Genomic DNA, 17,851 nt, shown 5'->3' on the forward strand with positions numbered 1-17,851 from the left:
TCCTGAACAAAGGGTTAAACTTTGGTGTTTCCCCAAAATACATACAAAACAGAGACATCATTACCGAAATGCAAGCGAAATTAGAGTATGACCCTAACAAAGAAATTATATTCCACAAAATTAACAACATCATAAACAGTAAAATAATAATTAAACCCAACATCACCCCCAACCTACAAGAAGCCCTTCTATCCCTAAAGAAGAACCCGAACATTATTATCAATAAAGCGGACAAAGGGGACACCGTAGTCATCACAAACCAAGCCGATTACCACAACAAGATAACAGCCATCTTAACCGACCCACACACCTACCGAAAAATACAAATTGACCCCACCTCCGACCTCATAAAACAAATCAACGATACCCTACACATCCTAAAAAATGAAAATAAAATTGACAAAACCACACTGAAAAACACAATCCCCCGCACCACGCGCACCCCTTGTATGTTCGGACAAATAAAAACCCACAAAGACGGGTACCCGATGAGACCAATAGTCTCCTACAAAAATACCACCACAGCCCCTTTAGCAAAATTCGTAGCGAAACTCCTCAAACCACTAACTACAACGTCAAACTTCACGATAAAAAACACGGACGACCTTTTCAATAAAATAAAAGACTTAACCCTATCCCAAGAAGACATCCTCACTTCTTTAGATGCGGCTTCTTTATACACTAACGTGGACATCCCCAGAACTTTAGACATCGTACACACACTACTCACAGAAGACCACACCCTACACTCTCGTACTAAACTAACGCCCATTGACATTATTAACTTAATAAAACTAGTAATCTCGGCAAACTTCTTCAAGTTCAACAACAACATGTACATACAAATCTTTGGACTCCCCATGGGCCAAAACATCAGTGGACAACTAGCGGAATTATTCCTGGCACATATAGAATCACTTCTACTCCACCCTTCCCTTCCCCCCGGCATCACCTTCTATGGCAGATACGTGGACGATATTCTGTGCATTGGAAATCCCACACACATCACCACCTTAAAAACATCCCTAAACAGCTACAGCAACAGGTTAAAATTCACCACAGAAACCGAACAGAACAAATCCATCAACTTCTTAAACTTGACATTAACCAGAACACACAACAAAATAGCCACGAAAATATACCAAAAACCCTCACACATCGGAAACTACCTCCATTTTCACTCATACCATCCGTATTCTGTTAAAAAATCCGTCATCTTATCACAATTCATAAATGCTCACAAATTTTCAACCAATCAAAATAGTCTAAACGCTGAAATAAAAAAACTAACACAGATCTTCTTAAATCGTAACTATCCTACACAACTGATTAACTACGCAAACAAGACGGCAAAAAAACGCCAAAACAACCCAAGTACCAAAACGAACTTCCCTACACAAAAAATTATCAAACTACCATACACCCAAAACACATACAAAGCCTATAAATACATCTTCAAACATACTGACTACAAACTGGTATTCACCACAAGCCAAAAACTGGCTAACCTCCTAAAATCCACCAAACCTCACACACAAGAAGATATATTTGAACAGCACAATGTAGTCTATAAATTTCCCTGCCAAAAAGACTGTGACATCACCTACACAGGTTCCACCATCAGGTCTTTATGGGCAAGACTACAAGAACACTTCCGTGACTGTAACATCCCTATTCCAGAACATTTAAACACTAAAAAACGCAACATTAAAAAGAAAAATCGTATACAAAGCACAGGAAAAACGGAAATAGCTGTTCACGCCCTTGAACAAAAACACACCCCGCAGATAGACAAGACCATCATAATAGACAGACAAGACAATGAAACAATGCTCAGAATATCGGAAACAATAGCTATAAAGTGTGACGCGAACTCGATCAACGTACACAGGCCCTACATAATCTCCGAGGTTTGGAAGCTTCACAACATTAAATTGAGGTCACAATCCCGACCAATAGGAGACAACACAAACACCTCTGAAGCACCCACCCGACCTGACATAGCTTCCACTTTCCCAATATGTTCCGATGATGACCACGAATAGTCGAAACGGTCCACACCCCGTCAACCACCTTTCCCCTTCCCCCTCCTTATTTTAAAAAATTAACCCTTTCACCTTTTCCCCACCCTATATAAAAGTATATGTAATATATATTAAGAAAAAAACCCGGGTTTTTTCTAACTTATTCTACCAAACTGCCTACCCCCCCCCCACACCACACACACTCTGCAGTTCTCGACATCGCAGACAGAGGAAAAGCCACAACACCCAGAAAAAGGTATGTGCAATTTCTATTCCTTAAGCTACATATACTTTTTAGTACATCTACACTCATAATGCCCTAAGAACCCATGAGTAAATAGCCAATGACATTTAAACAGGGGCACTCCTAAACTGAAGCAGGCAATATAGCTGTATTATAATAGTTTATAATGAGGAGTAACATGGGAGTTTTCCCAGAAATAATATACATTATTATTAGCTTTTCTCTTTTCTCCAAATTTTCCCAAAATATTTTTCTATGTCTCACAATCATTTCCTACTCTGCTATTTAGATCCCCAACAAGGACCAACTTTTCCTTTTTCATTGTGTCAGTTGCTTTTTCTAAAGCCTCAAAAAATTCCTCCACTTCTACCTTAGTAGAACCTTCTGTGGGACCATAGGCACAAATAAGTCTCATTGTCCAGTTCCCCATTCTCATATTTGCCCACATTACTCTACTTGAGACTGACTGCCATTCAAGAAGATTAGCCTCGTATTTTGTGTTGAATACTATGGCTACTCCTTCTTTTCCTTGATTGTCATTGCCTGAATATAACATTTTTTATTTATTGCTCAGAAAGATCTCACCAGTTTTGGTCTTTTTTGTTTCAGTCACCCTTATAATGTCGATCTGGTACTTATCTAATTCTTCAGCTATCTCCATTTTTTGCCATTCTGGCTTCTTATGTTGATTGTACCGATCTTTAACTCTGGTGATGTTGAGTTCGGGTGTATTTTCAGATTTGTTACAGTAGCTGACTTTTCGCTGTTCGCACTGATTCCCTGGCGAAAACAACAGGGGCCTTGTTTACCTGGTGATGCCCCAGCCGATATGAAATTTTGTCATGTACCATCATTTTATATTTTGGTTTAAGCCAATAAGAATACAATTTGGTCGGCTAAATCACAAATTGCCAGCCCATTCTCGTTCGTTCAGTATCCAAGTAGATACCCAACAGGGTGCACCATGAGAAGGTGAGGATTGGACATTAGGTGAGAAGCCCTGGTTGGTTCTCCGCATTCCTTTAAAGGCTATGTGTAGGTCTCCTCTAAGTTATAGAGCTTTTATTTTTTAAAAAATGAATAATTATTCATTTTTTAAAAAATATTTTTGGTAAATATATAAAAAAAATTAAGAGAAAAACTGGTGCAACAGCCCAAATTAATAGTAAAGATAAGAAAGCCAGACATGTTTTTTTTTTTGGTTCTCACCTTTTTTGGCTAGTAATTCAGGAATAGTAATAGGGGAAAAAATTAAAGATGGGAAATGGGAAAAATGTAACAGAGAAACAGAAAAGTAAAAAGAGATGGTACTGCTTGTTGGAAATGATATTAGTAGCAACAAATATAGTAGAAGAGAGGATAAGAAGGGACTGTTAGAAGAAGAGAGAAAGAAAAATGAGATAAAAATTGAAATGAAAATTGTTAGTTTTTTTTTACAGAGACATCACAGTATCAAGTTGAGGAGGGCTATGATAGCAAATGATTCAATGTGCAGGCAATGTTAGAAGAAATGGATATGAATGTGATGGTAGAACAGACTTGTATAAGAGGAATGAACTGCCCTTGAATTGATAACATCAGAAGTCTTGAGAAATTACTTATTGGGTGAGACCTAATGCAGACAGCCAGCGAACTAGATCTTCATGGGAGAATGTGTACATGGAAGTTTAGCTGTGTCATTAAGCATGATTATATCTGGCAAAGGAGTGGAAATACAGGAATACCTCGATTATCGCAGTTATTGTAGCCATGAAAAATACCGCAATAATCAGGATAAATAATGCGTGTAAAATGGGTGATCAATGCCAAGGATTTTTCAAATCTATTAATTAAATTTTATATATCAACTAAAAAAGAAATGCGTTAAGTAGAAAATGAAGGTTCATTAAGAAAAACAAGATTATTCTTTAATCTTTATTTATATATAAGAAGTACACACAGTACATACAATTATTCTTTCTTGGATAAAAATTGGTGTAGAATTGTCTGGTGGAATTTTTCTTTCTTTTTTCTTCGTATAAAACTCGGTAGCAACAGATGGAATTTTCAATTTTCTGCCGAACTTTCAGTGATCACTTGAGATTAGGATCACCATTCAAGATTTTTTCTTTAAAATTTTCAGCAATTCTAAACATTTCGTTCATTTCTTTGAGGGTAAATTCCTTCGGTGCCAAGTCAAATTGTTCGTCATTATCATCGATTTGAGCACCGTAAGCACGTTCTCTCTCGAGGTCTTCATCATCCAGCTCCTTATCATGTGACTGAAGCAGGTCCTGAACATCACCTTTTTCAATTTCTTTTAGTCCTAGATCGAAGCCAAGCTCAGGTTATGTCATTGATAACACGGGTTACTTCATTTTCAAATCCTTTAAAATCATTTGCACAATGAGGAATAATATTTTGCCATGCCACTCTCAGGTTGAAGGACGTTACTTCACATTCCTTGACATTTTCAATGCAATTTTTGATATTGAATGCCTTCCAGCATTCTGTCAAATTCATAGCTTCATCTCCTGTAGTCTTTTCTATTGCTTGTGAAAAAGTTCTTCGTAGGTAATATGCCTTAAAGGATGAGATTACACCTTGATCCATTGGCTGAATGATGGAAGTGGTATTAGGTGGTAAATAAATAACTTTTACATTTTCGCACAAATCATTCAGTGCTGTTGGATGACTAGGTGCATTATCTAATATCAACAAGATTTTAAAATCAAGATTTAATGACTTGCAGTACCTTTCAGCTTGAGGACAAAAACAGTTTTTAAACCAATCCTCAAAAATAGTTTTTGTCATCCAAGTTTTTCTATTGGATCTCCAATGAACAGGGAGAAAATTTTTATCTAAACTTCTAAGCAGGTGAGGATTTTGTGAACGATAAATAACGAGAGGCTTCATCTTGTAATCTCCAGAAGCATTGCCACATAGTAAAAGTGTTACACGCTTCTTCGAAACCTTGTAGCCAGGATGTGATTTTTCATTTTTTGCTAAAAATGTTTTAGTGGGCATTTTTTCCCATAATAAGACTGTTTCATCAGCATTAAATATCTGATCATCGGTATAATTTCCTTCTTCAATGATCTGTTGCAATTCACCAGGAAAACTAGCTGCTGCTTTTTCATCGGCACTTGCAATTTCACCTTGTACACGAACACTATGAATGCTCGATCGCTTTTTGAACCAATCAAACCACCCTGAACTTGCAGAGAAAGTTTCTTCCACTACTGACGGCGAATCATTTTCACTTTCTAATTGTTTTCTTTTTAAAGTTTCAAACAAATTCAATGCTTTTGTTTTTATAGTCATTTGACTAAGAGGAATTCTCTTTTGGTTACAATCTTCTATCCACACTGACAATAGTGTTTCCAATTCAATCATAAGAAGGCTTCTGTTTCTCGTAGTTTGGGACACAGATGAGGTCGATGCACTTTGTCCTAGTTGCTTATAGTGTGCAGCGTGGTCTAAAATATGGCGAACAGTTGATTCATTTAGACTCGCTTGCAATTTGGCTTTGGTTATGCCTGCTTCATACTTATTTATCATATGCAACTTATCTCCTAAGCTGATCACTCTACGTTTCTTCTTGATAGCTGTAGACTTGAAATCATTCTTGTTTCTTTTAGCATTCATTATAGGGGTAAATAACAAGAGAAATAAATATCCACATGTACTTCAGGCAAGGGAGGATAGTTACTGGTAAGAAGGTGCCGTCGGATAAAAACAAAGCACTACAAGAGAGCGATACCTGGAGAGTGGCGACTCGAACTGGTTGAATATGTAGTGAGCTACATCTCGCGGCTGCGATAATTCGAATTTGCAGCACAATGATTGGAATTTTGGTATCAAACTATAAACCGCAATAAATCGAGACTCGCGATAATTGAGGTTCCTGATACTTTGGTTTCTGACTTTTTTGAGTGCATTTGTAAAGGGAAAAGAGAAATTGCCCAACTGGATCTAGTAGACTGCAGATGTAAGTATAAGAAAAAATCTGGTGGTAACTTATGTCTATACAAAAATTCCAGGAGCATCAGGAAGAAAGAGATGAGTTTGTTGCTTTGGTGAATACATTGCGATTTAAGACTGTTGGCATTAGTAAAACCTGGTTATCACAGTCATGAATTAAATGGGATCAATGTAAAGGGTATAGTAATTTTAGTAAGGACAGAACAGATAGGAGAAGAGGGGGAGTATTGCTAATGATGTCTGACGATTTGAGTCCGGTTAGGGTAGAAATATATAAAAGCAATAATAGTAATAATGGTCCACATAGCAGTAAGCTTGAGGCTATTTGGTGTGAGGAGGAAGCAAATAAGATGAAATATATGGTGAGATGTTCTTACAGACCTGATGGTTCAGTTGCTGGGGGGGGGGGTGATAAAATGCAGTGCAAATTACCTTGATAGGTACTAAGCAAGTAATCATTATGGGTGACTTAAATTAACCAAACACTGACTTGCCAGACAGGGGAAACTCATGATAACAATGAAAAGAGAATTTATTCAACTTTTTTGTGAGAACTTCCTCAAGCAGCAAATGAGAAAAGGAACTCAAGATGAAAGAGTGTGAGACATGATCATAATGTCAGAAGGAGAATCAGTTAAGAATATGACTATTTTACCACCAGTTATGTGACAGTGATTATGCTGTACCTTTCTGGAAAGCAGCTATTTATGTAGATGCTCCAATTAGGCCAGGTAACATGCTGAACTACAAAGCTGGAAATTATGAACAACTCAGGAGAATACCATCTTTAATTTCATGGTATGGTACTGAATGGGAACGACATCAGAATGTATCTGAACGTGTCCTCAGCATTCAAAGAACAAACAAAGCAGGAGTGAAATGGATGTGCAACCTTATTAGGCAAAGGATCCATAAGAAGATGATGTGGATAGAATATGAGAGGAGTTATGAAATACATATGGCACAGGAAAGTTACAAGTATTTTATGGGATGCTAAATTGGAGTACAAAAAGAAATTGGCTGTCTAAACTAAAGGCAAACCAAAATAATTTTATCATTATACTGCAATAAAAGAAATTCATCATCATCATCAAATTCCTGCCATGTACCTATTTTCATTGTTTTTGTCTTTTTATTGCTGACCTTCATACTATATCTATTACAACAGTTATTCAATTTAGTCAGGGAATTTTGCAGACTTGTAGCGGATTTATTTAGAAGTATAACATTGTCTGCATAAAGCAAAGAGCTGACATTAACATCTCCAATTTTGATATCATGTTTAATTCCACTTTCCTTCATAATATGATCCATATAGATAATGAATAACAGAGGGGATAATGTACATCCTTGTCTAACACCAGATTTAACATTAAACCATCTTCCTGTACTTCCTTCAATTCTAACTGCTGACTTACAACTCAAATAAAGACTAAGTATTGCTTGATACAATGCCTCACTGACACCATATAACTGTAGTGTTTGAATAGCTTCTCTCTCTTGGAATCTTATCATATGCCTTTTCCAGGATCTTTGTTATATTCCCATGCTTTCTCAACTATTTGTTGTAAAGTGAAGATCTGATCCTGACAGTCTCTATTTGGCCTGAATCCAGCTTGTTCTTCACAAACTTTTCTTCCCCAATTCTTCTGAACCGTTTCTCAAGTATACTTACATATATCTTACCAGGAACACTCAGTAATGAAATGTCTCTGCAATTTTCACATTCAGTTTTATTTCCCTTTTGATATATGGGTACTATGAGAGCTCTACTCCAATCATCGGGAATTCGTCCCTCTGTCCAGGCTTTCTGAACTATGCAGTGCAGCCACTGAAAGAGTCTTATACCACCATACTTCAGCATTTCTGGCCGAATATCATTCTACTCTTACTGCCTTTCCACATTTCAAACCTTTGATGGCTTTTTCTACTTCAAGTATGGATATGTATTCCTGACTGTATGCCCGTTGAGTGTTTTTTACCACAGTGCTATCACTGCTTGTTTTATTTACCAATTTTTCAAAGTAATTACTCCATACTACAAGGATATCGTTTTCTCCCATTTTCATGTCACCTTTATCATCTCTAACTCCTTTTACAACACCCTTTCCTCCATTTCTAAGCTTCTTCAACAACCTCCAGAATATCTTACCACCTTCTTGATATTTATTTTCTATTCTTGCCAAAGTCCTCCCATGACTTTTGTTTAAATAGTTTTACTAAGTGTTTAGCTTTCTTACATTTGTCTCTATATTCTCTAAGAGCACAAGCTGACTTATTTGCAAGGAACTTTTGATATGCTTTCTTCTTTTCTTTCACTGCCTCTTTAACTTCCTGTGTCCACCATGGAGTTCTAATTTTTCTATCCTTGTAGACAACTTCACCACATGCCTCTCTAGCTGAATCAATCAGGGCTTTCTTCAAGGTTTGCCACTGAATCTCCAAGGTTTGATTCCTGTTCTCAAACTCTTTCATTTTTTCTTGAATAATCTTTGTGTATTTTAGTCTACAGTTCACATCTGAGAGCTGCTCAACTTTTATTCGCTTTAAAACTTCCTTAGATGTTATTCTTTTCAATATGAAATTCAATTTTATCCTGCTCAAGACTAAATAGTGATCACTTCCAATTTCAAATCCTCTGTACACTCTGGTGTCCTGCACCAGGGAGAAAACATCACTATCAACAATAACATAGTCAATGAGACTTTTCTTATTCCTTGCCTCTTCTCTCCATGTGAATTTGTGCACATTTTTATGTTGGAACATGGTGTTAGTAATAACCAGTCCATGTCCTGAAAAGAAAGAATGAATGTGAAAAAATAATTTTATTGAAGGTAGGTAGTATCTTTGTGTCAGAAGCTCATACACATGTAGCCACAGTAGTAAGATTTTTTAATAAGTAAATATTTCATCCTAAATATCATATGACATCTTCAGTACAGTTAATTCAAACAATACTAGGAATTACAATTAGGGGCGCATGCATACAATGGAATCCCTCTATGTGTGCAGTAACGTGTTGTAGAATTACATTCAAATATATAAAAAAAAAAAAAAAAAAAAAAAATCAGCTAACGCCTTTTTATTCCCGTATACGGGGAGTAGGCGAGGCCATATATAAATATTATTTTACACAATTTAGAATGAGAATTTCCCAGACTTTAGCGATAGTAAGAACATCATTATGGTTCAAATTAGGTCTATGATGTAGGGCTTCAGCACTTTCTTTATATAAACGTTCATGTTTATACGAAGATCTATATAGAAGTTTAGTCTTCTTCCAATGGATCCTATGGTTTGGGTTTTCAATTCCGTGTTGTGCGAGGTCAGATTTCTGTGGTTTGATAAGACGGATATGGTCTTGATGTTCTGAAATGTGTTTGCTAATGGATCTATCTGTCTGTCCATAGTAGGACAATTTACAGGAGCATGGGCCCTTGTACATTCCATGTAGCATTAAAGGTGAGAGAGTTTGTCTTTAGGAGAGGGTAACCAATTGTAGATTTCGTTGATTGGTTTGTAGGTAGCAGCCAATTTATATTTCTTCATAATTTTTGAAAGATGTTCAGAGATGCCTTTGATATAAGGTACGAGAATCTTACGGGTTTGTTCTTGTCTAGGTTGATGTATGGGAAGTGGCTGATGATTTTTTGAGTTGTTTTCGGATTGTATCCATTTTGTATGGCTGTATTTTTGATTATTTCCAATTCTTTCTTTAAAGATTCTTTGGAGGAGCAGAATCTGTGTGCTAATGAATTAATGATGCCAAATTTTTGAGATGGATGATGAGCTGAAGAATTGTGAATGTAGCATCCTGAAAAAGTCAGCATACGATAGACAGAAGTGGAGATAGAACCATCTTCTTTTCTTTGGATGTGTACATCCAGGAAGGAGATTTTTTTCCTAGGGTGAATTTGATGCAAGGATGAAGGAGGTTGATTTTATCTAGAAACAAGTGTAGTTCTTGTTTAGAATAACCCCAGACAGATTTTTGGTTTAGGATAAACATGAAAATTTTTTATTCCAGGTGCTCTGGAAAAAGGTTGGCTAAGTTTGGTGATAAGGAAGACCCCATTGCTGTTCCTTCCTCTTACTTGTAAATTTTCTTTTTTTAAGTGAAGTATCCAGATGTAATAACAAATTTCAATAGTTTGACAATATCGGATGGAAATTTTTGAGTTAGCAAGTCTATTGTTTCCTTATGGGGAGTATTAGTGAAGAGGGAGACAATATCGAAGCTAATTAGCATGTCAGTTTCCAACAATTGGATGTCTTTTACTTTTGCATGATCTGTGGAATTTTTAATTGATGAGACTGAGTGGCCTATGAGAGGACAGAGAAGGTTATATAAAAATCTTTATCTTTATGGTTTTGATAAAGAGGTTAGCTGACAGACAGGTATCAAAGTTGAATATTGTGGTGGGGCATTGTGAATACTGACTGAGCTATGGAGATTCTGTTAAGATTTTCATACTAGGCAAGCATAAAAGAACATAAAAAAATAAAAATGTAAACATACCACTATGTAGGAAATTTACTACTCAAATAATGATTTATCTATTTTTATCTACCTATCTGTCTTCATCATCATGTTAGCAAACATCCATTAATTAAGATCTACCTTATCAAGAGTAGAGCCACTAAGCCTGATGCCGACATACAATTTAATCAATTATCTGCAATTATCTCTTCATCAATGTCATCATCAAACTCCTGCCATGTACCCTCAAGAGGTGTACAGGATATGATAGTACCACATGAAAAAAATTACATCATTACTAACTTCCTATCTACAATTTTCCTCCAAATCAGTCTGTTACTTGTCAAGACTCCAACATTATCAGATCTTATATTTCTATCGTCTAAGGCACTTTTTTACTGTATCAATCCACCTATATCTTGGTCTTCCTCTGGGTCGTTTTGCTGCCAACCTGGCAGAGAACTCTTGTTTTGCTAATCTTTCCTCGCCCATTCTGTTTAAGTGACCATACCACCTGAGATTAGCTCTGCTAACGCATTCCTGGATGCTGACAATGTCAAGTTTTTTCATAATATCCTTGTTTTTAATATGATATTGCCATTGATGCCATCTGTTCATGCCTATAATCTTTCTCAGGACTCTCATATCTGCGGTCTCTAGACTTTGGTCAAGTGTTTTACTTCTGACCCAGCTCTCAGATCCATAAGTTAAAACTGGTTTGAACACTGTCTTTTACACAGCTAATTTAATGTTACGACTAATTTTTCTCCTATTCATTTTAATTTATTTAATTGACTTCCAATCACACCAGCTTTACTGATTCTGTTGTCTATTTCTATATTTAATTTACTATCTTTACTAAAATTCGTGCCTAAGTAGCTGAAATCTTTTACTTGTTCCACTGGTTCTCCATTCACAACACAGTTGACATTTTCAATGATTCTGCCTATTTTCATTGTCTTTTTATTGCTGACCTTCATACCATATCTATTACAACAGTTATTCAATTTAGTCAGAGAATATTGCAGACTTGTAGCGGATTTATTTAGAAGTATAACATCGTCCGCATAAAGCAGAGCTGACATTAACATCTCCAATTTTGATATCATGTTTAATACCACTTTCCTTCATAATGTGATCCATATAGATAATGAATTACAGAGGGGATAATGTACATCCTTGTCTCACACCAGATTTAACATTAAACCATCTTCCTGTACTTCCTTCAATTCTAACTGCTGACTTACAACTCAAATAAAGACTAAGTATTGCTTGATATAATGCCCCATTAACACCATATAACTGCAGCGCATTGAATAGCATCTCTCTTGGCACCTTGTCATATGCCTTTTCCAAATCGACAAAACTTAAATACAGATCTTTGTTATATTCCCATGCTTTCTCGACTATTTGTCGTAAAGTGAAGATCTGATCCTGATAGCCTCTATTTGGCCTGAATCCAGCTTGTTCTTCACCAAGCTTTTCTTCCACAATTCTTCTCAACCTTTTCTCAAGAATACTTGCATAGATCTTTCTAGGAACACTCAGTAGAGAAATACCTTTGTAATTCTCACATTCAGTTTTATTTCCCTTTTTACTATGAGAGCTCTACTCCAATCATCAGGAATTCGTCCCTCTGTCCAAGCTTTCTGAACTATGCAGTGCAGCCACTGTAAGACTCTTATCCCACCATACTTCAGCATTTCTGGTCGAATATCATCTACTCCTACTGCCTTTCCACATTTCACGCCTTTGATGGCTTTTTCTACTTCAAGTATGGATATGATTTCTTGACTGCATGCCTGGTCAGTGTTTTTACCACTGTCCTGTCATCACTGCTTGTTTCATTTAGCAGTTTTTCAAAGTAATTACTCCACACTTCAAGGATATCTTTTTCTCCCGTTTTCATGTCACCTTTATCATCTCTAACTCCTTTTACAGCACTCTTTCCTCCATTCCTAAGCTTCTTTAACAACCTCCAGAATATTTTGCCACCTTCTTGATATTTATTTTCTATATTGTTGCCAAAGTCCTCCCATGACTTTTGTTTAGCTAGTTTTACACAATATTTAGCATTCTTGCATTTGTCTGTATATTCTCTAAGAGCACAAGCTGACTTATTTGACAGGAACTTTTGATATGCTTTCTTCTTTTCCTTCACTGCCTCTTTAACTTCCTGTGTCCACCAGGGAGTTCTGATTTTTTTATCCTTGCAGACAACCTCACCACATGCCTCTCTGGCAGAATCAATCAATATTTTCTTCATCATGTTGGAATAACATAGCACACATCCTTTACACTTTTTTTTAAAGTATGAAATTCATCAAAAGGAGAGGGGAGGGGAATCACTTATCACCTAGTAGTTCTGCACTTCCTCTCCCTTCTTATTAATATGGTCAGCTTCTGCAGAAAGGAGAACTATATTAACAGGAAATAGCTTCTAGATTTTTTATTTATTATATATGAAATCATGTCTACATTTTTATCTTTGGTTTCACTAACTCTATCAATGTGAAAGCAGTAATATATACAGCTTTTATCTTTGACACATGAACAGATAGCATGATACCTTCACTGAGAGAAGTAGCTGACCATCTGTTTTCGTACTTCAAACAAAAGGTGAGAGGGCATATTCCTCACAAGCATCACTGATATTAATATGATATCAATTCTTGGCTGAGCATGACAATATTACAATCCTGTTTCCAACCTAAGAGCAATATTACACACACACACACACACACACACACACACACACACACACACACACACACACACACACACACACACACACACACACACACACGTGATTTTCCTGCAAAATGAGCAATGATCCTAAAATTGATAATTTACTGTTTTCTTCAATCTTGTAATTCTTCTACTTAGCAATTCATGCGTACGTAAACTCTTTGCCTGAATGCAGGGAAAGCAGTAAAAATTAATGTCTGTCGATCTTTTGTATATAAGATTTTTTTATTATTAAAAATATCTATAAAAACTTCCATACTAACCTTTGCAAATTTAAAGAATGGCCTAGGATCCTTTTTAAAATATCTGATGTCAAACATGGACTGAGGATCTGGGAGATTTGGATAATCTTTTCTGAGCCGTGCATAAATACCATTTCTTGAGCGAAAATCAGGTATACCACAGGAGACTGAAACCTTTGTTCAAAAAAACATTTAGCACTATTATATTAATATGGGATAATTATATAAAACAATGGAGCAATGTATATATATTCACACTGAAGGATTAAATTAAAGTAGTAAAGCAACTGCCAAACAATATTAAGTAATTCATACAAACATCAGCTGTAAAATACTCAGTATGATGGTTTTTGATATCTCTAGAGAGAGAGAAATTATGTGATAGTCAATTCTATCACAAATTTATGCTATAAGGTATGGATACAAAGCAATTGTATTTTGTCTGTCAACTATATATTTCACTATCAGATTTGTCTACTTTGTGAAAGAAAGCACACGTTTCTGAGGGACTAGATGTGATCTAAATCATGTTGGAATAGCATAGCACACATCCTTTACACTTTTTTTTAAAGTATGAAATTCATCAAAAGGAGAGGGGAGGGGAATCACTTATCACTTAGTAGTTCTGCACTTCCTCTCCCTTCTTATTAATATGGTCAGCTTCTGCAGAAAGGAGAACTATATTAACAGGAAATAGCTTCTAGGTTTTTTATTTATTATATATGAAATCATGTCTACATTTTTATCTTTGGTTTCACTAATAATTCTTTCAAATATTTATGTTCCTAATAAGATTTTAGGAGTCAATTAACAGGCTTTAAATATATAATCAATTCATTTAAAATTAACATGCAAAATTTGACTTAGCAAGATATTTTACATTTTATGATTTTTAGCAAAATTTTGTTAAATTAATAGAGAATACCATTATATTATATAGTATAGTGGGGAAGAATTAAAATTTTCAATTATCCTTAAAATAATGGAGATTTTTTAAAAGTACTTAAATGAGTAGTTTATATCAACTATGAATGATTAATCAGACACATTTCACTGTCTTTATGGCTGATAGCATCTTCAGGAAGATAATTAACATGAACAAAAATACTCTGTTTCCAACAGTCATTATTACTATAAACTCGAAAATACTGGATTGACAATTTAATCATATTAAGCACATCATGCATAGTCCACACATAGTTGTGGAAACTCTATATGTGATGGCTGGCATAAGAGAGGATGAAAATGTTAAATACACTAAGAATTATCAACACGCTAGAACAAGAAAATTTTAATATTTGCCAAATATTTCAGTCTGAAATTAACAGACTATCATCAGTGGCTTGATAGGAACAGTTTTTACAAGGTGGAATACAAACAATTGATCATTCAAAAGTAGAATGGGCCACGTGATGTGTTACATTGCTAAGCACCAAAAAGAGGTAAATTTCATCAGATTGATGAATAAATTATAGGCATCAATTCACAATTTCATACAACAATCTTAATTTATAAATTCAATTAGAGATAACATTAGACTAACGTAAGAATTAGAAGGTCTCAATTGAAAAAAACAAAACAAAAACTTAGTGTGTTATCTGGATTATCAGACTGAAATATTTGGTAAATATTAAAATATTTTTGTGCTAAAGTGTTGATAATTCTTAATTTCATGTCACAAGTGTATCTCAAAAATAGAGTTAAATACACTAATTAATGACTTCCACATGTCATGAAATATAACACCTTGACTTCTACTTAGTGTGTCATGTGAGCAAATGATCATGGAAGACTACAATCTGAAGAAATAGAAAGTTTTCTCCTCTAAGTAAGGCAAGTGGATGCTTGCCAATTTCTTAATAAGTGGAAGATTCTGATAACACAGATGTAAGTTTGTTGTCATAATCCATACTGTTTAAAATGACTGCTGAATTTTCTTTGTTTGCTTTAAGTATAATGATTTCATCATTATCATGTCAACTTTGTTTTTTTTTCTCTAATGCAGCAATGCCATATCAACTTTTGAATTGCATCTTGGAGTAATAGAATAGTAGTTAAAGTCTTTGCTTAGAATTGAAGCCATTTCAGTACAATTATAGTTAGAAAAATTTAATACAAATTTATTAGTAGTAAAGAGAGTTCGTTTGTGAACTCTGTTGTACAAATGCTTGAATTTCCTGGACACTATATATTTATCATCTTTTTTTACTTTTGAAACCCTCTTGGGGAATACAATCTACAGCATTCCACATGTTTGGGAATATTGATTTTTCCAATGTAGGTGGTGACATTTTCTTTTTATTCGGTGGAGAACAAGTCTATTTTTTTTTTTACTTTCCACTCACAGTAGATCAAAAATCCTCTGTGTGTTTGCAGAATGTACATTTCCGTGATTTTTAGAAAATCAGTAATAAAAGACTCTAAAGGATTTATACGACGGAGGTCACAAATCAACTCTCTTACTACTAATAAATTTATATTAAAATTTTCTAACTATAGTCGTACTGAAATAGAGGCTTCAATTCTAAGTAAAGACTTCAGTTACTATTCTATTACTCCAAGCCACATTCCAAAAGTTGAAAAAGCAGCCAAGTTTTATCACATGATGAAGCATTAACCACAAGATTACTTAAGACTTCCTTTTATTAAAAACTTGTCTGCCAAAAAGTAACATTGCAGCATTAGAAAAAACAAAGTTTACATGATAATGATGAAATCATCATACTTACAGCAGACAAAGGAAATTCACAGTCATTTTAAACAGTATGGATTATGAGAACAAACTCACATCTATGTTATCAGAATCTTCCACTTATTCAGAAATGGATCATGATCCCACTTTGTGTTGTAACACAAAAACCAGTGATGCGATTTCTAATACATTTGAATTCACAGGTCTTAAAAAAATCTTAAGTCAAGATACCCAGTCACTCCCAGATTGTATGGAGTGCCTAGCCCAAAGTACATAAAGCGGACATTCCTTTCCATCCAATAGTGAACTGTAAGAGCTCTCCTACATATCTTCTTTCTAAATGCCTATCAAAACTCCTCATGTCAGACATTCCAACCCCTTCTTGAAGGTTTGTAGAGAAACTTCCAGATTCTTATTCTCTAACTTGGAAAGGGAGAATTTTCAATGAAAAATATGGTCTGGCAATGGGCTCACCTCTATTGTCACTATCACTAATTTATGTATGGAAAATCTGAGGAAGAAGCTACAGCACTAATCCTAAAGTCACATATCTAGTGGAGATATGTCGAAGATATTTTTTATTAGATGGAAGCACAACCAGAAAGTTCTTGAAGATTTTGTACAATCCCTGAATAATCGCCATCTAAAAATAAAATATCAGAAATAGAAGAAGAAGATGGTAAATTACCATTTCTATATATGTCAACAAAAACAAAGCTGGAGGATTACAGAGAACTTCTAAGATTCTCTGTAACTTTAGAAGTTTACAGAGAACAAACCCACATGGTTATGTATTTACACGTAAGCTTTTTCATTACCCTCAACAAAAATTATTATTATTGTACTGGTACCTCCATGTAGTCTGAAGATTCATAGCAGAAGACCCAAACTATCCACACAATCTATCATATCTCTCTTTGAACCAATTAACAGACAAAGTGCTAACAACTGACTCTGGCAACCCATTCCATTCATTTACAACTCTCCAAGCAAAAAATCTAGACCTCACACCCCTACTAACCATACTTTTACTCAATTTAAAGGGATAACTGCTTGTTCTGCTCCTTTAGCCAAGTGCTGAAACATTTCCCCTGCATAAATCCTATAAAACCCTTTAAGTAACTTAAATGTTTCTTTCATATCCCCTCTTTTTCGCCTCTCAACATTCCACTCACCATCTTGGTTGCTCGCCCTTGACCTCCACCACTGCCTCATCCACAGGAAGACCAGATCCGAACACAGTAATCCAGATGTGGACATATCAAGACCTTATAAAGAGGAATAATAACTTCCTTATCTCTACTTGTTAGTGTGTTTTTCAATACCCAAGTAATTTTATGAGCTATATTATCAATATGTCCACTAAACTTCAACTCTCTGTCTGCCACCAAATTATCTCCCATGCACTACTAGCATCCTTCCCTGCAGGTTTTTATGCCATGGCACAGCTTCGAGTTT

At 35.3% G+C, this 17,851-nt stretch overlaps 1 protein-coding gene across 1 annotated transcript in view; it reads right to left on the reverse strand.

Annotated features, from left to right (window-relative positions):
- Sirt1 (NAD-dependent protein deacetylase sirtuin-1) overlaps nucleotides 1–17,851 on the reverse strand; it is a 132,448-nt gene that overhangs the window by 50,437 nt on the left and 64,160 nt on the right. Inside the window, exon 5 of the mRNA XM_090409048.1 lies at nucleotides 13,723–13,875. Within this exon, the coding sequence (XP_090265174.1) occupies nucleotides 13,723–13,875 (153 nt within the window). The remainder of the gene's footprint in view (nucleotides 1–13,722; nucleotides 13,876–17,851) is intronic.

Source organism: Typopeltis vanoorti, chromosome 19 (genome assembly GCF_054136105.1).
Source record: "Typopeltis vanoorti isolate ZY-2024b chromosome 19, IOZ_Tvanoo_1.0, whole genome shotgun sequence".
In the NCBI taxonomy this organism is placed as follows: Eukaryota; Metazoa; Arthropoda; class Arachnida; order Uropygi; family Thelyphonidae; genus Typopeltis; species Typopeltis vanoorti.